Source organism: Parambassis ranga, chromosome 20 (assembly GCF_900634625.1).
Source record: "Parambassis ranga chromosome 20, fParRan2.1, whole genome shotgun sequence".
NCBI lineage: Eukaryota > Metazoa > Chordata > Actinopteri > Ambassidae > Parambassis > Parambassis ranga.
Window position 1 is genome coordinate 9,147,725 of NC_041040.1, and position 24,131 is coordinate 9,171,855.

Here is a 24,131-nt window from a genome sequence, read left to right on the forward strand (position 1 = left end):
GCATATCTGAGCACAACAGTAGAAGAAATTTATTTGAGAGTGAGTAAGCAACATGGAGAAAAGAGCAGTTTATGGTTTCTTTTTTTTCTGGGACAGAATGTGTTTGTGTATTCCAATAGACCAAGGCAACCTCCACTTCATGCAATCCAGTTTTTGGAGATCACAGTGAATACGGTCTACAGTAAAGTCTGCAAAAGCCCTTCATTGTTTAGACAGATTCATATCACTATGTAGAATAATGGGGATATAGAAAAGCAATTAGGAAAACCATGGAGCCATGCAACCGCTTTCTTTTCTGTTTTTATGCAAAATGGCAAACCTTCTTTGTTACAGATACAGTGAAGGCTTAAATGTAAACTAAAAAGCCAGTCAAGAACAGAAGAAGTGCTATAATTACCTTCTAAGGTTGTGGCCTCAACCATTTTCTGGTGGAAACTACACATTATCATTCATTCTTAGTGCACTGGAGGTGGAAAGCTGCGTGCAAAAATGTTCCACCATAGTTAAGACGGAGTAATGCCATTTTTCCCCCCCCCTTAAGATTGCATCAACACAAGGCACGACATCATCAGCACACTTGATGAAGTGACCTTAAGTTATTGTTCCGTTTCAGTTATGGCCTGGCTTCTATCAATATTCACTCTTCTGAGTGGATTTTGCACATAGAAAAGTAATTATGCTCTATTATACAACAAAGTACTTACTTGCTATTATAGAGAAGGTCAGAGGGCTAGCTTTGTGTGCTCTCTACACATCTACTACAAAGGTCACTCTAACACAATGCTTTGCATTTCACAGCATACAAAGCTGTCCAATTTTAACTTTCATCCATTTAAAACTTAATTTTTTTCATTGAGCAACAAAAATACCAGCATCTCCACCGTTTCTCTTGTATAGAGCCTTTATTTCTTTGTACAATGGACGGACTAATTCTTATTTCTTGCAGACTAATACAATACATGCCCACATAAACGCTGGGGCAAACAAGATATTTATTCACTTTCAAATTTATTATTAATTATGGTTTGGGGGCATTTGTTTAATTTCTTTGTTAATTCATTCATTTGTTAATTGAATGAATTAACAAATGAAGGGGAGCAGGTTAAGGATTTATTTCATCAGTGATGTTGTCTTTGTTGCCAAGAGTCCGTCGCTTCATTCATTTACACAGTTTCACTATTGTTTGTGACATTTTCTCCTGGCCTCTAGAAGAGACACAGTGTTAGGGGGACATAATAGTTTGTCACCACTATCGACCCATCTTCTGAGCTTTTGAATCTCCATTTTCACCCATCTTAAACTATACTTTCTCTGTCTATTTATGTTACTTTGTATGTTTTCAGGGACTAGATTGGTAAACAAATACAAACAAATGGACTGTTTCACTCAACAGTCTATTAGGATAGTCAGGGGACAACAGTGTGTTTCTGCTCTGATGTCTATAATGTGAAATCCAATCAAATGAAGAGCATTTAGAGCTACTTATGGACCGTTCCACCATGTAAACGATGCAATGAGCTCTGTAATAGGAGCTTGGCTAACGTCTGATTGAATCGTAGTGTATGGTCTTGTTGATGCACAATAGGGCTGAACTGTAATGGACACTAAACAGAGTTTGTTTTGCGGTCATAATATCATAAAAACCAAGACTTGTATTCTCTGTTCTAGACTTCTTCAATTAGCGTGTGGTGCATTTGTCATCCACAGGCACACATATAGAGCTTCTCCATAATCCCTGCTTGGAATATATACACATATTATTAGTACTTTATGAATTGTGATTTGTTAAACTGTATATAGGAAACATCTGCAGTCAGATGAAACTTACATTATTAATTTTTACCCAAATGGCCAATGTTCTCATGCTGAGCTTCCTCTCAAGTATTCATTGATATAGGCTGTTATGGATTTTAAAGTGTGTAGTATATAGTGGGTTTACCCGTAGCTGCCCCAGACTCTCAGTGGTTTAGTGGTTTGCCAGTTTTCCAGCAACTTCGTCAACGTCGCTTGAAAAAAAAAAAAAAAAACATTTTTCTGAATGATGAGGATTTTTGTTAAGAAACCACGTCCTCGCGCTTATTTTGTCTAGTTTGATAACCCTTTGGACAGTTTATTATGATAAAACTGGCACTTTATTGATCCCATGCAGATCAAAGTCACATCACTTGGTGGCAAGCACTCTTTTAGACCTCTTTTGCTGGATGGATGGTTGAATAAAGTGCCTGTCCCTAATTTTTTTCCACCATATTTACACGTATCCTGTAAAGCACAAGCCGACTCTCACTCTGTAAAATACCATAATGACCTTTTTTTATTCTAGGACCAGATACTGGCATATATGATTGGGGGTGCATAGTACAGTCCATATGACATTATTTACCAGCTGATTGGTCTTTTACAAGGTCTGTGGCATACTTTGTTTTTATTTGAATCTGTGTCTGTTGGATGTATGTTTTAATTCCCCAGAGTTTAGCCCTTGGCCTGCAGGGCACTATGGGAGACTGTGGGCCTGGGTTTGTGGGATCAGGATAGATCATAACAGATGAATAAGGATCATTTGGAATCACAGGCCCTGTCTTTGATCTCCTCATCCTGCAATCTAACCATTCCCACACACTCCTTGTTTTATTATTAGCAGCCCCTCCATTAAGAGATGTTCTGTTGTGCTGTGTTTGGTTTACATTTTGTTTTTCCTTGTTTGTCGGTGAAGAATTTCTCTTGTTCTATTTGTATCTAAAGAGAACAAACAGGTTACAACAAGTGTTGACATCAAATTTGCTAACTAAATGCCAGGAATGTCTCCAGTTTTGATGAGAGCCTCCATTTTTTGTGTTATTCACAAAGTGACTATTTATGACATTGCCATAAACCACAGAACAGAGGCTATTAAAATCTCAAGGCCCGGGAACCAAATGAGAAAATTGGTCTCATGACTTAATCCATGCTAATGAGAACATCATTTTTCCTGTCATGTGGAGCACCCTTCATAGTAGCACTCTTAAGACCCATTTTGCTTCCTGGGCTGTAGTTCAAAAAAACAGTACATTAACAGAGAAGTCTGTAAGTTACACCATAGCTGTTGGTTGAAAACCTCTTAAACTCCAAAAGAGAAACTTCTCTTCTGGAATTAATAAAACAGCCCCACTTTCAAAATGACCACAACTTTTAGAATCCATGCAGCTGGTTTGCTTCACAACCTCATCGCATTAAGATCAGCTTTAATCTGTTTCCATGGGACAGCAGTGACACAAATATATGTATACCCATTTTCCCAGCAATTCAGTGAGATTAATTGTAATAGCATTATTTATATCATTTATGACTGATTAAGAGCAGAATTAGTCTGGCTTGCTTGTATTCATGCTTTGGACATTGTGCAAAAACAGCATTTGCTCCAAACCTGGCTGACCCTGTGTTGTAGTGACGGCTCTGCTCAAGTCAATGAGAGATTGTGGAAACTCAATTCAGGTCTGCATTAAAAACAGTCTCTGAACTGTGTGACCTTTATCATTCTCTCTCCCTCCCTCTCCCCACTCTCACACACACTATAGCATTTGCTTGTGTAGCAGCTGCTTGGAGGGAGAGAGGGAGTGAGAGTGAGAAAGAAGGAGCAGGGGAGGTCAAGGGGTTGCGATGGTTGACTATGCTAATGCTGTTGTTAATGACTTTGCTGTGAGTGATAATTGATCGTCTTCATTACCATATTAACTCCACAGCCCTACCACCCCCACAGCACGCGCCCCAAGTCTCTCTCTTTCTCTCTCTCTATGCAGTAATGGATGCCCCCGTTTGATCCTTGGAATAATGAACTAATTAGCTTAATTAAAATCAATAGAGGTGCCAATACTGGGTTAGACATTTCAGGGACGCCATCTCTATCTGCAGGGGAAGGAATTTTCAGAAAGAAAGAGTGAGATAGGATGGATGGCAGGGGGGGGGGGGTTAAAGGAGCAATACATAAAAAAAACAGGAAGGGTGGAAAAAGATGAGGATCAGGAGGACACAAAGGGGGTTTGGGGAATTGAAATCCACAGACATAGTGATGGTTAAAAGGAAGAAAAAGAGCATGAAAAAGAAAGAATGAGAGAGAGGAAGAGACAAGAAACAGACAGATTTATTTCAAGTTTTAAAATGCTTAAAAGTAAGACATAATTGTTAAAATGAGTGGACAAGGGTGACGACACGAAAGCAAGAGAGGGAAAATAAAACAAAAAAATATCAGAGGAATGGAGGGAGCCAAACAGAGGGGAAACTAAACGAGAGAGAGAGGGCAAAAGAGGTTCCTAATGCTGATTTATGAGTGCTTGACGGTCGTTAGCTGGAATAAATGGCTTGTAGGAGTGGCTGCAGCATTACTCCCTGTACAGGATACTAAGTGCATTGTAAGGTCAGCCATAAGGCCAAACTTACATATGTAGTGCTCTGCCCTTGTAAACCTTTGTTAATATATCAGCCACAAGATGGAACTGTAACTCGTCCATCTGATACGCTGGAATGACTCTGGCTCCCTAACCTGTGCGGTAATTACTTTATTTCAGTTTTATTTTAAGAACAACAGTTTAATGTAGAGTATATTTATAGTTGAATTAAAAGAAGACATTAAAAGAAGCCACTGTTTGGTATGGATGTGATTCAGTTTAGATTGCCAAATGATTTGCCAGCTCAAAAAAGATTATTCAGTTTTATTACCCGATTAATTATTTACATCACATTTAAAAAATATGCTGCTTTCACGCCTTTACATGTGATCTTCCGCTGCCTTTTTTTCCAGTTTTATATCTTCATTGAAGAAGTATCACTTCTAAGGTCAGCTAAAACAATGTGCGTGCAGTGTGCTGTTTTTACACGTGCTCTTCGGCCATGAATTTTGACATCACAGGGAGGGGCTGTATGTGAGAAAGTGAATGTCTGAATCAGTTAGATCAGACATTCACAAAGAGTAAATGCAATGCTAGATGTAGCCTGCGCTAGTATTAGAATTCACAATAAGTCAGGGAGTATACAGGTGATGTTTCTGTCATTCTTCTACCGGGATGCTAAGTGTTTTTTACTCACTATGAGTAGTACTGATATCAATAAACAAACAGATTTTGGATTCCGTAGCCTTGTCCACCATCTTCAGTGTCTTTATACTTACAGGTGTCATCACTCACCTAAACCTGATCAAGCATTTTCAGTAGGGAGTGTGTGTTACATGTGTGGAAAGTTAATAGTGTCCAGACACATCAGTAAGGTTTATCATACTGTACATTCTTTCAAACATTCTGAATGAATCTGCTGTAGTAGCTGAAGTTAGTGCTAGTATCTATATTTATGTACAGAATCAGCTAGTACATTTAATGCTATGCTGCATCTTTTCAATAGCACACAGCAGCGATAAGGCAGCAGACGTGTTTTTTCCTGCAGGCTATCATCACAGTTGCATCATTTTACACTCGAATCAAGCTCACTCTGGATAGAATTAAAATCCACATTTTTATTACGTGCTCGCTGTAAACTTGCAGGCCTTGACAAAGAACAAGAGGCTGGCATGTTCCTTCCAGTCACTATCACGTGTTTTTTTTTTTTATTTCATCCTTCGCTTTCTGTTGTGATCTGGTGAGTCACGCACACACTTGTTCCGGCTTTTGTTTTTTTTCTCCTCTGTTGCTTTCAGTTGACCTAGCTCTAGAGAAAAGGATTGGACGGGAGTGGGAAAATGGACTATTTTCAGATGGAAAAGAAACAAGAAAAGGGAAAGTGAGGGTGGGAGGTGTGTGTGAGTGGGAGGGGGGGGGGTGTTAGGGAAGAGGAGGCGTGGATGAGGGGCAAATGATGGAGACAGGAGGAGACAAGACATTGTGACGATGTTGAAGGATGGAGACAAAGAAAAAAAGAAATGAGGGAAAAGGAGGGAAGAACTGTTACTGTGACTACAGGTAACAGATTTTTATAAAGTATAATGAGGATTTTCTGCATCTTTGCCCTCTCTGTGGTAGATTGTCCTGCAACTTTGACAATAACAGCATTGCTTGTTACAGACAGATCTCCTTCTATAAGAATGAGTGTTGTGTTTGCTCTATAAACTGAGCGAGAAACCCAACTGATGTGATGCAACATCCATGTAACGTACCCTCTGTTTCTCTCAGCCTCGCTTCTTCTCTCACTCATGTCCTACACTGATTTCAACCATTACTTTTATAGTATATTTCCTCACCGCTCTTTAATGATATAGTTCATTTTAATGCTATTATTCATAAAACACACATGCACACACACGCACACACACATGCGCACACGCACATACACACACACACTCCCTGCTAACAAATGAGTTTACTGTGGTCATAACCTTCACAGGGCTCATTATCATAGATTGCAGTCCTTTTCATAAAGCTGAGACCACTGGTGACGGATTACTAACGGGATGGACACACACACAAACACACACAGATCTGTAATGAGACCCTATTCCGGACACCCAACACAGCTGCCTGTAAATTACAGCCGCCACTCTACCATACATACTTAATCAGCTAATGTTGTTTTATTCCTTATTATTAATTTGCTCCTGTTTCTGATTTATCTAAAGCTCTCTGCATCACACCAATATTTTGTCTCCTTTACAGTTCAGAGAGGCAGAGAAAGGGAGAAAGCCACACGCTTATTCATGTACTTAGGGGATTGCATCTGTAATGAATTGACTGGCTGTTTAGGCATACATAACACAGCCTACTACTCACCTTAATAATGTAAGCAGGTCGTAACTCCTGCTAACCCAAGGGTATATCAGGCATGCATGCACAGACACACATACACACACACACATCCAGACACACAACCAAACACACAGCCTACCTATATTAGCCACTGACCTCTGCGTTTGCCAGGTCCTCTCATTGTCACATTGCAGCTGCATTAGAATATGAGTTTTATGATTTGGGGTAGAAAATATTGTGTGTCTTTTTTTGCGTATGTGCAGTTGTGTGTGTCTGTGGTTTAGTGTTGCAGTTGATCTCATATATAATTTAAACTTTGGATGTTACATACAGTATAGGAGTAGTGGTGCTCTGGCCCCCTTACGATACACTATAATTTAAGACTGGTATCCAGATCAAAAGCTGTCAGTTGAACTGAATCAGTACATCAGTCAGGTGTAAATAAACAACACATATTCCATGATTTGCCTGGAATCACTGGGAGATTCTGCTCTTTTAACACCCCCTGACTGACCAGTTAAGCAGGGCTTGATTGTGTCCCTGCTTGGTTCAGCTGCAGTGAGTGATTGAACTCTTTTGAGCCACAGCCACCCTGAGGCTGTCTCTGTCACAATAGTGGATTTGCAGATATGAATGATTTTGCCACAAACCTTTTGCATTCTGCCTCTCTAGAGATGGTCAACTCCAGTAAGAATCTGATCAACTTTCTTGAGGGACAGAATTACTCTGTTTCTATCTTCTGTTTATGCACTGACGGTTTGCGTGACTTACTTCAGAACTTGATTGTCACCAGCTGTAGAATCAGTGTGTTAATCAGCCTTATAACATACTATTAAACTCTTTCTCTCATATTTACCCAAGATTTAGGGATTTTAAGGACAGTTCTGTTACCTTCTTCAGTCTTTGGATTGTAATTATTGCATAGAAATTGCTTTCCAGCATTGGCTGCAGCTCTTTTCATTGACATAGCTAGACCCGCCTCCCTCAAGGTATTGATTGGTCAATAAGAGTGAAGTGACATTGACGGGTTCAGCGGTGGTCCAAGAGGGGATTTTTATTATTTATTTATTTTTAAATTGGAAGCACCAAATGAGAGTTTAGAAAATGTTCATGCACCTGTCAGTTAGGAACTTGACAAGAGAATTTGTGTAAAAGTCACAGCTGTCAGTGGACACATGAAGTGCTTAACAAGAAATTAGTTTTATTTGTACAGTGGAGTAAATAATAAGACTGTGTCTATTATTTGTTGTTTTCTTTGCTCTAAACTAGCGTTCTTAAGAAATATTGTGTCCTCTTGGTAGACATAAACATAGCCAGACTGTCTGCATCATCCATCAAATATTAACAACACATTTAATGGACTGGATCTCATTTTTTCATGTGCACCAGCATTTTTTTTTCCTGTGTGTGGGTTAGTATTTCATTACCTTAAATCCTGCACAGCTGCACACAAACACACTCTTAACATATGCATAATTGAAACACACACACACACACACAAGCTCACACACCAGGCTATGTGTTGACCTGTGAGTCATTGCTGTCACCATTGATTTCCTTTTCCCAAAGTGACCCCTGTCACCACAACGATAGAGTGGCCGATATTTCACCAATACTGCTGGGTCTCTTTCTCTGTCTCTCTCTCTTTCCATCAGGCTTCCTGTCTGTCTCTCTTTCTGTAAGTCATTTTCTTTAGCTTTATCTTTTCAGCTCTTATCTATGCCTTTCGTCCTTTGTCCCTGTCTGTATCCTTTTCTTTGAATAATACTGTCTAATGAAAAAGTTGGTCTGCTATGCCTGTTTACTTTTCTTTAGAGCTCAGTTCATTTGTATATTTATGTTCATTTTGTACATTTTAAATTGAACTCACAGTGACTATGCCAACATAAATTTCTCACTCGTCTTTATAAATGTGCAATCAGAAAAAGAGACAGGCAGAAAAGGTAATGTTAAGGGTGTCTGTTCCTACTGTATACTGTATTGTATCTGGTTACAAGCAGGAGACTGCATATTTGTATCTTTGTTTGAATCTGCATATTATCAGTCTCTCTTTCTCCTTGTTTTTCTGCACTATTCCACTACAGAAGAGTTTAGCCAGTTGTTTTTCTTTCGTGATGTTTCGAAGTAGTTATTTTTCCTTCAATTGTTTGTTTATATTTTTACACTTTGTAATTATGCCCCTTGTTTGCTTTCTTCTAGGCATCTGATGTTGAGTTGGATGAACTCATTGGAACTATAGTTCACAGCCTACACAGGTATGTGCAGCCAGACAGCTTGTATGACAGATTCCCAATGATCATCTGCCTTCTCTTGTCATCAAGGCAATGTTTTTTTTTTTTTTTTGGAAAAAGTTTACTCTTGACTGAAATAACTAATAACTTCATAAATGAACCACACACACGCTCACACGCATGCACAGGTACCCCACTGCAGAGGAAGGTAACAGAGCTGGCCTCAGGGACTCTCTGTCCTTAGGGAGGTTGAGCTCCTTAGAGAGTCCCTGCAACACCACTGTCCCCATGGCAATATGCTAATCCCTATATGATATTTCCCACCATGCAGTGCTCCAAGGCCCCTAAAGACTTGTTCTGTTTCTGCTTTAGACCTTTCTGGAAAGACAGATTTTTATGTTAAGTTTCACACATTTTAACAAAACTAATGAAAGTAGCATTTTCTGAATCTAAATCCTCACGTGCATACACGTGTACCTATTTGAGACATTTCCATTGTTACAGACATACAGTACATGGACTCACCAGACCGGGAGAAGATTCGATATTAAAAATAATTGAGTGCCATTTTTTTGCCATTTTTAATATCAACTGGTGCCATGCATATGTTCTGCATGTGTTTCTTTTTTCTTCAAGTTGAGTAGATTTCATTCTTGACATTGACATAGGAATAAAAGCCTTAATGTAATTAGAATTAATTTCCAAACATAGGGTATTATTGCAGTCATGTGTTTGTTTTTTTAGAAGCTGTCTTATGAAAACCAAAAACACATCCAAATATGGTCAAAAGTAAACAGTGAGTGGTTTGACAGCCTGCAGTGCAGCCAATTAAAGCACCCAGCCAAGCAGGAATCACTGGTCTGGCACAATGTGGCACAGTTGAGTTTGTGGCTGTACGGGGTTTCTTTCCCCATTCCTGTAAAAGACAGTGAAGGGCGTGATGGATCCTCGGCAAGCGTACTCACTGTCAGAGATGTGGGGATTTGCATCACACCTTGAGCGTTTTAAATGGCTGCACATATAATAATAAAAAAAAATGAAATAAATGAAATGAGTAAATCAGGTCTCATGAAATGAAATGACAGGCAGGTTGAAACAGCGGGTGAGTGTGTGTGTTTCTTGCCACCAGCGTCAACATTAAACACATCAGATTGAAGCCACCCTCCAGGGTAGCATCACTCAGCCAGGTGTGTGTGTATGTGTGCGTGTGCGTGGTGAAACCTAAGTCTTTTATCTACTTTTCTACATTTCCCTCTGTTTTTTTTGTTTATCTACAAATTTATTTATATATTTCCGCTGAACACACACATAGTGTCTCTCACACACACACATTGATCTATCGATGTATTGATGTATGAGTGGGTGTCAGTTTCTTATTTTCCATCTCCCCCAATTTTTTTAATTATTTTCCCTTAGTGTAATCTCCTGCAGAGTTTTTTTTACACTTGAGTTAACTTGAGCCCTGTTTTCCTTTGCCAAAAGCAGTCAAATGCTGAAAGTTAGTTAGGGGGAAAAAAAAAAGCTTTGACAGAATATCCCGATTCTCATTTGGGAAAGGTACGAGCTTAACTTATATTTCACACTCACTCAGTATCCCTCAGTGTATCTGTTCTAATTCAGAACTCCAAACTTTTCTCTGTTAACAGAAGTGATAAGATATTTAGGCTTTAGGAGACTGTAGGTTTATCATTGTTGCATTATTATTTTCCTCGTGGCTCTGCTTGTTTAGGTATTGTCCAGCTGTTTTTCTGACAGTCTCCTGACTCTTCCCTCACAGTTGATGCACATTACTTTCTATAGCTGTCTCTGTTTTTCCCTTCGGTTTCCTTTCCTCTCTCTCTCTCTCCCCCTCTCTCTATCTCTCAGGACAGGATGAGGATATGTCTCTTTCTCCATATTGACTTTCCCAGGTCAGGCTTCTCTTCTCCTATTAAGGCCAAGCTAACTGATCAATACACAGACCTGGTGGGCTGCTGTATGGACATGCAGACAGGCACACACAGCAGGCTGTGCCCCAGCCAAGTGTCACACTCATTAACAAACACACACAGGAAAACAAATATAGAAGTATAGTGCACCTATCTACTTATTCACACACTCATAAACATGAATAAATGTAACACAGACACTGCAGACTGTATAAACACTGTCTAATATTCTTACAATTATCAATAAAAAGTTTTAAATCTTAACAAAATTCATCCGAATCGAATCGTCAGTCATGTATCAGTTTGCAAATTCTCATCCAGCGCGTTGCGTTCCTGTCAGATATTGAGAAACAAGAACCTCCTCCCCTCCTCTCAAATCTTCTCCTCTCTTCTCCTCCCCTGCTGTTCTCCCAGCTGGTGAGTTGTGACATCTGCAGTGCTGCGACATGGATAAGCAGCTGCCAGAGATGTAGGGGGGGGGGGGGTTTGACTTGGGAGAGGATGAGGGACGCTGACATCCAGCAACAGTTAGATGTACAGCGGGAAAGACAGCATTGCACGAGCGTGCATGTACATGTACACGCGTTCATTGTGTGTATCCTTTAATGAACTAGTGTGGGCATATATGCATATGTGTCTGTGCATGGCATCGTGCCAGGTAGTGCCATCTGGCTGCTTGACAGAGCTCCTCTCATTAACAGGGAGGTTAATTGCAGTGGCAGCACCCAGGCTGTGTCAAACATCACCCTGGGGACAAGAGGCAACAGACTATACACATGTTTGTGTATGTGCGCTCACCAACGTGTGTGGCAAAGCATTAAATGTGGCACCGGAAACTCTTCGCTCATCATAAAAACCACCTGCAATAGAGGAGCCCTGTCGTGTGTGTGTGAGGGTTGCAAAAGGGGATCTGTGTCTTACATGTGTGTTATGCACGTGTGTGTGTGTGTGCGCATGCCAGGCTACATTGCATGTTTATATTAGTCTTATGAATTATGCCTTGTTGCTGTAATGATGTAGAAAGAATTGGGTTTACAGAGCCAGTGTCTATAGCCCTGAGGGCAAACACATATACAAGCTCACACACCCACATGCACACAGGGTGGGGGGGAAGTGGTGGCAATTTGCATGTTATTACTGCATATTCATGACTAATTTTGTTAGCCTTGCTTAATAGGCCTGAGTGACAGCTTGAGAAATCGAGAGCCTGCTTTAATATCACACACACTCACGGTGATACACACACACACTTTCAGTCACATTCACTCACCCTGCCCTCTCTGTCCACACAGTAATCATAACAACACTTACGCCTTTAAATAGGAATTCCCTGTTCATCTATTGGTTTGACATTGTATCATTTGTTTAGCACAAGCACTTATTGTATATAACAATATAGTAAGTTATATAGCCTCATTTGTTACATGCATAATCATGACCTACAATAATATTTACACACACACATACTCTCTCTCTCCATGAATGGCATGAATAAATGTGCATTTTGATTTGTTGCAGATTTGATTTTGGACACATTGTTTTCATATTTATTCTCCAAAAAGAAGCAAAAATGTATCTTCCACTTGTTAATTAAGTCAGTTTCATCCATTAATGCTGTAAAAAAAGCTTATGTACCATTAAGCAATACAAATTATGCTTATTTTTGGTATTATTTATTGACTACACATTACTCACTTTTGCTTTTGTCCTTGGCCAAGACAAAAATGATGTTTGATGTTTGACTTAGTATTTTCTGTAGAACACGCATGTACACACACACATGCAGACACACAGCACTCTGAGCCCACTCTGCCCCTCTGTGCAGGTGAAAATAGGGATGAAATTGGCTGCAGTTAGTTTTCATTCAAAACCCTCTTTCAATTTTCAACTTGTTCCCATTTCAGACCATTCGTCCCTAAAGTATCCCTCCTAAATTTTAGGTTATTTAAGTATTTTTCCACCAAACTGACAGGAAAATAAGTTTTGAAATGACTAACATTTAGACCAAGCTCTTTCCCGTCATCTAAATGGCTCAAAAATAATAAGCAAAATTGTCTTTTTACAGCAGCTGAACATTTAATCCTTTGTAAAAGTTTGAAAACTTATATATATATAAACTAAATAAAATTTGTAAACATTCTTTCCTATTTTTAGTAAAAAAGCTGCCTTTGTCTATATTTTTCATACAGACATCTGTGTATGCTCAGGTGCACACACAGGTTTGTACATTTGTGCTCAGCAGTTATAATTGACAACAGATGAATGATGTTAGTTAGAAGGGAATAAAAAAAATATCAAGTGAATTAGTAGTAGAGCAGCGCACACGCGTTCCCAATCTCTCATAGAGACAGAGACTTGAGAATAATCTAAAGTCAGTTTTTCAGACTCTCCTCTGTGGTTTTTACTCTGACTGAAATGTTTTTTTTTTTCCTGAAGTGAAAGATTTAACTCTCAGCGCTCTCTATCCACTCACATGTCACTTTTGTCAAATCTTGCCTTTCCTTCTCTGCTTGGTGCGAAAGTGTAGACACGCTTGATCAAATGTGAGTTTAACATTTTTAATCTGTGTAAAGTTTCATCAGAATAGCTCATCTCATGAGGCTTGTAAATATGAAATTGTGAGTGTGTGTGTGTGTGTGTCTTTGTACGTGCCTGTGTGTTTGTGAACAGTACCACACACTACCGTATGATCTGTTTTTTTTTCTTTTTCCATCTTGGGTGTGTGACAGCTGTCACTGGTGACTCAGAAAGGTGTCTGGGCAGAGTTAACGTATTTTCACCACTGGGATACACACAGGCTCACTCACTCGTGCACACACAGCCGTGCACGTACACATCCATGAATAGACACATATCAGTTGCTGTAGTTGCTGTCACAGATTTCACCAGCCTCAGCATCTCTTTGCTCCTTTTGAATTAGACTTATTTTGAAACACATTTTGCACTTTGCACACACGGCATGTTCATAAGCATTTACTGTATTTGAATCACACGTTAGTTACAATTTATATTCATATTTCCACATATATTGCAATTCACACTGCCTTTACAGTAACAAATTCTGTATTTTACACAAGTCTGTTTCTCTATTTTTTTCATGTATTTCCCCCCTTGCCTCTGTCTCTCTGCCATAGCGCTGGGCCTTTGGTCCAGATTGAGTCAGAAGACCTGAAAATCCAGTTGCAAAACAAGGATATAATCATTGCTGATCTGGAGAGGAAACTGCAAGAGAATTTGCAGCAAAAGGAAAAGGTAACTTACTCTGACTTGACCACACTAGAGACAAAAACACTGTCCACATAGCTGCTTCCATCTTCTTCACCATATTTAATTAAATTCATATACAGCATGTTTTATAAGTTTACTTTTTGAGTGTATGGACAAATATCTCAAGATACATCTTAAGTAAATCAAACTATTTTAACATATTTTCTCTAATCAATAGTTGACTGATTACATAATTAAATGACTTGTTAAGGACATTTATACTTGTTATTGTTTAGAAGCCTATTTGAGAGGTGGAGAAGGCTTTTTTACGATATTGGTTTGGCAGCTGTTCTACAAACGCTCCATCTGCAGCCAGGTTTAACAGGAAACTGTGCCGTGTGTGATGAATTACCAGCATATCTCAGAGCCCTGGGTAACAAACATGGCATCGCCAGCCGGGATTAAAAGGGAGAGTTTTTTATGGCCTTCCCACACCTCCTTACAGGGTGTCACTAAATTATACCCACTGCTGTTTTACTGTCTTCTGTGGCTTATGGTTAAGACTCACGTAAACACACACAGGCTTGCAGAAATGCACACACACACACACACACACACACATACATGTGTACTTGTGGTAAACCCAGACTTGTTGGTTGTTTATGTGCGTGTATGGGCTGGTTATATTTTGTTTATTCTGCTTGTGAGTTGACTCATTTGCACTGCAGCTAATTAGTGGTTTGTGTAATTACAGAGCTCTAGAGAAACAAGTAGTGTAACTAGAGTTTGTTCTGTTAATCATATTTTCAACAAATGCTCATATGCTGTAATCTCATTCTGCATGTGTTTTTGGAACGTCTGCGATGCAGATGCACAAACAGAATTGTAGACATAATCGCACACACACACACAGCCTTGGCACAGGTGAATGCCACAGGTTTTCATACGTTTTAGGACATTACTGAACTTAATAAATCCAATTACATTACATAAACACACTTAGTGAATAATTATCAATATAAATAACCCTTTCCTTCCCTTTTTATTTAAACTGCTTCATGGTTCAGTGGTTGGAAAGTAGCAAGAGACTGGTGAACCTGCAGAGTGAGCTGTCTTGTCTGCAACGGATCCACAAAGACAGCATGAGGGAGATTGCTGAGAAAGACATCTGCATCACCAAACTGCAAGCTAACATTCAGCAGCTCCAACAGGAGGGGGCCGACACACATGCTCAGGTGTGCAAAGACCTCTCATGGGCATGATTGCTTTTTGCACACTTGCATTGTTGCTATTGTGCATTCAAAATAGCTATTAATGTAAACATAAATTCACTCAATTTCCGCCAGTCTCTTAAACCATGCAGTCCTTGACCTCCTTTATCTTTGGCTGTCTTACAGGATGTTGTTTTGCAACAGGCCTCTTGATGTTTCAGATTAGTTTTTTTGAATTGCAAACTGGTACTTCATTGCAGAGATGTGACCACCTGTGCATGTCACCTGTTTTTCTGTTTGACTTCAGCTCTCCAAATGGAATCTCAGAACAAAAGTGCTGCAGGAGGAGTTGAAGAGAAAAGAGGAGGAATTGAGGCAAAACGAGAAGGAGCAGAAAATGAAAGATGAAAAGGAGAGGATGAAGAGGGAGCAAGACTGGAAGGAGATTGAGGAGGAAAGACAGGCCTTTGGACAAGCTGTTAAACAGTGGGCTGAGAAAGCAGCTATTCTGAATTCTGAGGTGAGTAAATTGTTGGACTTAACAGGTCTATCATTCCTAACTAAACTACTGAGCAGCGGGTCAAACTAGGTTACAGATTAGAAAACAAATATGTGATGAGTAATCAGTTTTCTTTTTTAAATTGTGGTAAGCCCAAGACATCATGTGCCTAGGTCAAAGTGTAACACACAGCACCACACCTTCATCCAGAATTGAAAGATGACCTGAATCAGTCAATTATTTATAGAATTTCTATTTAAAGTAGACATTTCTTTAGTTCCATTTTTTGTATTAGGATTGTAGGACAGCGTCTGTGCTTGCAGTCATAATTGAGAAAACATTACCTACAGCAGTACAGAAGACAACATATTTACAGGCATGCGCACACACACACACACACACACACACACACACACACACACACACAGTCTAAATAAAACAAAACACTTCACCTTAATCCAGACCTCAGACACTCTCTCCTCTCCTCCACCCCCCCCCTTCCTTCCATCCTGCCATCTCGCCACAACCGCTCCAAATTAATCTACAAAATATTGATTTGAGGACCAAGGGGGTGGGGGGGTGGGGGCGCACGATTGCGGCCGCATATTAATACGAACGAGCCGCTCTTCATCTCTCCTCTATACTTTAAGATCCTCATATCTTCATAATTGATTAATGTTCCTTTGTGAAGTGGGGATGAATAATACATTAGTGGGCCTGCTGCACCCTCAGGCTGATGAGAAAATGTTTAATTTCAGTAAATGTAGCGCTCCTTCTCTCTTTCTCTCTCTTTCATTTTCCCTCTCTGGTTATTTGTGAGTGTTGGAGTGTGTTTGTGAGTTTTCACTTGTAAGCTGAAGACCAGCGGAGTGTAGTTGATTTGCCTTTTCGTGTTTACTGCCGGCTTTAAGCACATGTTAAGCATCACAAACAAAAGGCAGCATCTGCATCTGTAAACATGACCAAAAAAAATTGGTTGAATGAGCCTCCGCATTGTTCTATTAACTGAGATAACTTCAGGAGCCATGTCACTTTACAGGCTGTTTGCTTGACAGAAGAAAAAAATCATCCCTTTGGACACATTTTGCACATATTGCATCATTATGCACTGCAAACATCAGCTGCTACATTATCAGTCAGCAATCAGTGAGAACATGCAAATGTGCCATAAACCGCACCTGATGGGAACAAGTAGCCTCCTCTGCAGCATGGAAAGGTGCTGGGAGCTTGACATTTGTCAGCAGCGCTGACTGGCACAGCCTGCCTCCACTCAGCTCATCTGGTTAACAATGCTAATTATGCTAATCAGAAGCTTAATGATAATGATGAGGGGTTTAAGGGCTACAGCTATGGCAAGCTTGCTGTGTGTGTGCTGGTGGGGTGGGTGGGAGGGGTGTAGAGTGTGTCTGGCACCTGATGGTGAGCATCTGTGTGTGTAGAACCGATAAATGATGAACACACACACACACACACACATACAGACACCCACCCACAGGTCTCACTTCATGCCTACTTAGCTTTGCTTCATTTTCATTTGAACTTATGCCAGAGATGAAGAGGATCTATACACAAGCACAGCTTTATATACACACACAGCGCTAATTGAATAAATAATACTTATCCGTTAACAAGGATCCTAATTAGTTATGCTAATCAGCCTCGATAACCCAATTAACCCCATAGAGTGAGACAGGTCTCCTCTGTGTGTTTATATGTGGGTGTGGATTTCTATGCCTGAGAGCATATCAGAGACACTTAAGAAAACACATTTGCCTAATTAGTTTTCAATGACATAGACAAGCATTTATGTTTTTTCATGTCCTTATTCTTCTGCTTTTGAAGAAGATGTAATAAGCTTTTCACACCAAAGAAAACAGGAGGCATTGAATTCATGTAAACAGTGTTTATGTTTTTTTACACTTGCATATGTAAAGATGTCTGCATTCCACAGATTTCTGTCTGCCCTCTGCCAGTCTGTCTTTCAGTAAGATCCACATGGACATGTATATTTTTGCTACTATTATGGTAGTTTAAACACAGTGTGTATTTGTTCAGAAAATGTCTGCCTGTTCCATTAGTTTATGTCCTTGGAAATACAATTTGGCCTCAAGTTCTCTCCGTTTATTTAAAACCTTCAGTCAGCGTTCCCCTCCTAATAGTGAGCCGTGTTTCCTCTCGTTTAGCTCCACCACTCATTATCCGGGCCATGTGGAAGAGACAATGTTTAGAGAGGAGAGAGAGAGAGAGAGGGAGAGACTTGGAGAGGGGCACAGAGTGAGGGAGAGACAGAGACAGAGAGAGAGAAAGAAAAAAAAATGACTAAAAATGAGAGCAAACCAGAAGAGAAAAAGACAGAGGAAATTAATGAGTGACTGAAAGAGAGAGAATGTAGATTGTCTTTGAACCTGGCCACAGCTGCTTTTGCTTCTAATGAATGGTGAGGAGAAAGATGGGAGGGAGACACCCAGACAAGACAGTCTTTGTTGTGCCTCTGCCAGAGAGAGAGTGAGAACACAACAGATTTATGTCTTACAGGAAGTCTCCCAGATTTGTGGTGTCGCAGACCGCCTACCCTGAGTCGACTCCACACTCTGGCTTTTAATTAATAGACAGTTTAAGTTTGTGCTTGTGTACTTCTGTGAATGTCTGTATGCACACAATAAGTATTCATGTTTGTGTATCTGTTAGCCTTTGTGGCGTGTGTCTGTGTCTTCAGCATTTAGGGATGCAGTTGATTGTGTGGTTTGTAGATGAGAATTAGTTTTGGCATGAGTAGCACTCGTCTGCCTTTCTGGTTTGGTCTGCATATCTGACAGTGGAAGACTTTTAATTAGAACAATAGCACATAAGGAAAAGAGCTGCATTATGTGTTGAGTCTATAAAACTCTCGAGTTTAGACAACCAACCTGTCAGCTGTTACATGCTTCCTGTCTTCATGCCTTTAAGTTTTATTTATGCAATTTTTATTGTATTTTTTTTAGAACAGCTTTACAGCTTCCCTCAGAATTGACTTTGGGTGTTTTAAAAATCAAATAAGGTATTAAACACTGCACCCAACCTTAGCATAGGGTCATGGCACCTTTGCTAATGGAATTCACTGTTTTGAGCTTAACTGCCGGGCCTAATGTCCGAAGACTGCACTTTTGTAATGGGAAGACCAAACACGAGATGCTTCTCTGTGCGGTACGGGTCTGGAACGGGGGGGGGGGGGGGGGGGGGGGGGGGGGGGGGGTTTAAGATGCTCATATTAGCTCATGCTCACATCAGCTGAGTCATCTCCTCTGTGTCCTTGGCTTATTAACTGATTTAAGACTGATTAGATCAGTCTTGCGCAAGTATGCACTGGCACACACACACACCATATTTGAATATCAAAATGGAATTGCTTGACCAGTGAAAACTAGATTAATTCAACAATGTTTGCATCAAGGTGTAGCTAAAACAGATGACTGTGCATAATTTTTAATGCACCTTGCAGCATTTAAAGCCATTTATGGCATTAGCTAAAGCTCATGTTATGCAAACACATTTTGCAAGTCAAAACCATTTATGTTGAGAATATGTGATGCTCCTTTTACTTCCTTCGCCTTGATTTGACTTCATGAGATCATCAGAATAGCTATTGATTTTACACTCCATTAGATGGAGGTTAATGTATGTACTGCTTTCATAATACCATGCCACAGTAACAAAAGAATGATACTGACATCATTTCCATGCCACACTTTTCATTAAAAGCTACAGTATTGTTGATAGGAAGAGGGAAAAAAAAATCTGAATATTTTTCCATGGACATGTTTTTGACCCACTTACCACAGCACCACTATTCTCAACCTCTGCTTATTACAAGTAAGTGTCCCTTCATCTAGGTTTGTCAAGGTTAAGTAAAATGAACACCCCTTACTCTGCTCCTGTGAAATGCCACAGATTTTTCCCTTTAGATCACATTAGACAGATTTGTTTTAAAATAGTGTTTTAAAGTGAAACGCAGATTAACACAGTTTTAGGAAGACATTTCAGCAAACACATACATAAGTGTCTATACATGCAGATCTTGTTGTCTGCTGCTGATGTTTTTTCTCCTGGATGAAAGCCACATTATAAGGTCGTGGCAAATTAGGGATGGACACTTATTTAGTGATTTGACCAAATCAGCAGGCAGACTTACGCATCTGTGTCATAGTTTCCAGACGTTTCTGTATCTGCTCGTCCACCTTAAACACACTCCTGGAGTGCTTTAAGCTAAAACAGGGACATTTTTTTGACATGTCAAAGTCCTAGTGTGGACAAGAGGATTAAATAAAGCAAAAGCTCTAGTCTCCAGAAACCTTTTAAAAAAATGCACTGCTGCTTCCAGGTCAAATATCCTGATATCTTGGAGAGTGATTTCAATTTCACAAAGAAACCTCCATCATTTTTTCTTTGAAAAATAATTTCTGCTATATCACTTTTATGATTGATGTAAGAGCCTGTTGTACTCTTGTTTCTTCCTATTTGAATGTGTTGCTCACTTCTGCTGTATACCGTTTGATGAGCTCAGAACATGATGTTACAATTTCACATCATTGTCCTGGTAAATAAGAGAAAGTTGTTGTGGTGTCTGTTACAGTTAGTCAGCCAGACAGTGTAAATGTATGCTCTTGCACAGGGCTGAATGTTTCCACCTTTTTCCATGTGTGTGTCTGTGACAGTTTCCTCTCGAGATGTTAATTCCTCCCCTCCCTGTTGTTGTCATGCTTCCACTAGCAGTGTCTGCACCAGGGAGACGAAGACATATTGGTGTTAATGAAAAGCCCTCCTAAACTATCCTCCCTGCATGAATGTTTAAACATGCTTGTCATAACATTCATTCGCTCACACATGACAGCTAGCATCTGCAGCTGCCTTGCTCGCCCTCAATATTTTATCATACCATCTCCCCTAACCCCACACTAGCACAATGGCTGTGTGTTAGCAAACTGAATTATAATGACTCAAAACAGGCTGTGTTCAGACTCACTGCCAGTACAGGCCATACATAATGGATTCAGAAACACCACAGGTCTCATAATGGTTCAATTAGTCTATCTTAAATATGAAAGGAAGAGAGAAAGCCAAAATGATGGAAATGTTGTTACAAAGAGGGACAGAAGACGAGAAAGATAAATAATACATTTTAATATGTATAATAAATATCAAGACAGAATGAGAACCAAAATTAAAAATATGCACAAATTGTGTAAAGCAGTCAGGAAAATAATGGTTAAAGGAAGATCAAAGAAACAAAGAAAGAAAAGAGAGAAATCCTCATGTCCATGTACAGTGTGCTATTCAGAAGTCCCGTAATGCTGCAGGTCAGCAGTTGTGACCTTGGTGGTTTTGGCAGAAATGATTCACCATGGTAACGGTTGGTCTGCAACCCTCAATACACCCCCACACCCCTCATCACTCCCCAACCTTCCCCACTGCCTCTCTGCCAATTTGATTGGATGCACAATTGAAATGTCATGCCTCAGCAAAATGCATGCACAGGCACCAGATCAACCAGACTGGGAAAGGGATGAAAGAACAGGACGCTACAATGTAAGAAAACAGACACTAAAGTGTTTGGTCAATCACAAAGAATAAGAGTTTATATGTCTGTGTTTGTCAGAAATCATGGTTGCAGGGTTAACATTGTGCGGCGGACAACGAAGAGCAAGGCATCAAAGCAGAAAGGGTAGTCATAGTCACTGAATGCAGAGTCAAATGAATATTAATGCAGAACCAATTACCTCAGGGAAATGTTGTCTGCAGGTTAGCGCTCACTAACGCACGTGTCTCACCTTTAGCAAAGTGGAAGCAGTGGGGGGTTTATGTGGGGGGTGAGTAAGGGTGGACAGCGCTGATGTATTCGTTTTCCTCCTAACAAGCTTCTCTCTTCGCACTAAAATAGAATTGTCCAGCGCACCCCTCCTCCCCCACCCAGTTTCACCCACATAAAAAACACATTTTTAATGATTTTTTCCAGCAACATCTATGGCTAAATGAAAGCTAAAAGTCGGTACGATTTGTAGACAACAAGAAAGCATTGTTTTTCATTCAGATGACCAGATTCTTTTTTTTTTTGCATGTCACTCAGCATAGCCAATAATGACAGAACTAACCTCAGTTTTTCTTCTACTCCATTTTTTTGTGCTCTGTACTGACTTGTATCCCATTTTGCATGAGCCGCTTAGCACAGTGCAGCACTGATCTGTGCAGGTCTCTAGCTGCCGCTGATCTGCATAAGTGACTGTGCCACACTTAAAGCCCCTTCTAAATCAGTGTTAAAGCCTTGATAATAGACCTCACTGACCAATTGATTGGCCTTCATATGTTTACAGCTCACTTTAATTGCCTCAAAAATACCATTTATCAGCCAACTGTGTCCATGTATGCATGTATGTGTGTGTGCAAGCGTGCCTGTCCATCGACAAAAAGACCTATTGATTTATCAGCATCGGGATTTGTCCCGTTCACCATACATAAAACCCCTGCGTATGTGCTGTTCAAAATGGGAAATGGCCCCATTGATTCCCTTAAGTTGGAGCCCAAATGCTAAAGATTTTTGGATAAGCTTTCTCATTACTTAAGCTGAAATCAATAGGGGAGAGCATGGGTCTAATGAATGAACGGGCCACAGATCAGATGGGGTGTGCTCATCCCTGGCCTGTCCTGGTCGATCTGAGTGTGTGCGTGCATGTGTGTATGTAAGCGAGGAGGAGAGAGAGAGACGGGAAAAACCTGAGTATTCATACATCGCAAACCTTTTTTTTTGGCTGCTCACTAAAATTCACTCATTTGTGTCATCATGGCATCCTGTTATTTTGACCTGCCAGTGTTTCATCAGTGGGTTTTTGTTTTGTTCCACATTGTGCTACATAATAATATATTCTTTCAGAAAGTCAATTAATCCATGTCTGTTAACACCTTACACTCTGTCTGTAGTTGGAGTCCAGCCGGAAGCAGGTGGAGTGGCAGAGCAGGGAGTTTGACCAGAAGGAGGAGGCACTTCTCACTGAGGTAAAATCTGTGTTTTTGTGTTTTCTTTACTTTCAGTTAACCCTTAGCAGGCACACGTAATTAACACTAATATGCTGCATCTACAAATATAATCTAGAAGGATATCTGCTTGGGAATATGATATGCACTGCATGTGGCTGTGTGTCAGCCAGTCAGCCGGTGAAACCTCAAATTTTGCTCACACACACAGAATCTACTACTCCTCCCAGCCGCAACCCCTTTGGCTGACTTTTTGGTTTTTCCACTTTTCATTCTTTCCACTCTTTTAAATATCAAAAAGACCCAGAGTGGTGTATCTCCAGAAAATTATCTTTGGCGAGTGTGCAGACACTTCTGTGAATCACACATTTACCAGAGTTTCACTTTGTGGTTTGGCCAAATCATGAGATTAACTACAATAATTAACTACAGCTGATATTGCAGACAGTTGTCATTTCAGCTACTGAAACACCAAAAAAAAGAGGCCTTCAGACATACAGCAGGCTACTTAAGAGCTCTTTAGTGTATTTATTCATTGTGGCTACAAACAGGAAGACCAATCATTAAATCATGCATATAACCAATATCAACAGAAAAAGAGGCTCTCAAGTGCAGATCACTAAACCAACCAGTAAACTCCCCGTCTCTTCCCTTCGCTCTCCTTTAAGGTGTCCCGCCTTTTCAACTCATAAATATGGAAGCCAAAAGATGATGAGATTCACGGACAAGAAAGGAATCAAAATCTATTGTAGCGTGTCCTTTTCCCCGTGTAAAGTTTGGATTAAATGTCACACATTAGCATGTGAACTTTTAAATGAGCTTGTTTGCTCTCCACGGTGTGGGGCATGTAAATACCCATCTTGAGTATGGAATGGGGATTGCTTAGCAGTGGTGTGTGTGTGTTGGGGGGTACGCCAGAATTGAGAAGTGTAGGACATATTTGAGGGTTGCACTGGCAATTAGGCCGCAGCAAGGGACCGGAGTACCAAACAGCTTTATTGACAGGTTGCGCCTAGTGGAGTGTTCCACACCTGAAGTGGCAGATATTAGCAGATGGGAAAGCTCCCTGATGGCTGTAGCTTCTGGGTGATGATTGACAGGCACTCTTAACATGACGTGATTGACATGCACAGGTAAAATGAATCTGCCATTTGGCAAATTTAGGCTTGAGTGGAAGGCAGTGTGTATGCATAGAGATCCAGGGAAATGTTTTTGACATACTGACCATGAATGATTTTACATATCACCTGCTTTAAGTACTTTAGTACTGCTTTTTCATGATATTTTTAATATCTGGCTGAAAAAGCATACTGCACATTTAAAAAAAATAAATATACCTCCAAGTCAGTTTTGTT

General features: G+C 40.1%; 1 protein-coding gene across 1 annotated transcript in view; it reads left to right on the forward strand.

Annotated features, from left to right (window-relative positions):
- LOC114453579 (golgin subfamily A member 6-like protein 22) overlaps nucleotides 1-24,131 on the forward strand; it is an 81,072-nt gene that overhangs the window by 3,213 nt on the left and 53,728 nt on the right. The window contains exons 3-7 of the mRNA XM_028433531.1: nucleotides 8,898-8,953; nucleotides 13,992-14,109; nucleotides 15,132-15,299; nucleotides 15,583-15,795; nucleotides 22,723-22,797. Of these exons, the coding sequence (XP_028289332.1) occupies nucleotides 8,898-8,953; nucleotides 13,992-14,109; nucleotides 15,132-15,299; nucleotides 15,583-15,795; nucleotides 22,723-22,797 (630 nt within the window). The remainder of the gene's footprint in view (nucleotides 1-8,897; nucleotides 8,954-13,991; nucleotides 14,110-15,131; nucleotides 15,300-15,582; nucleotides 15,796-22,722; nucleotides 22,798-24,131) is intronic.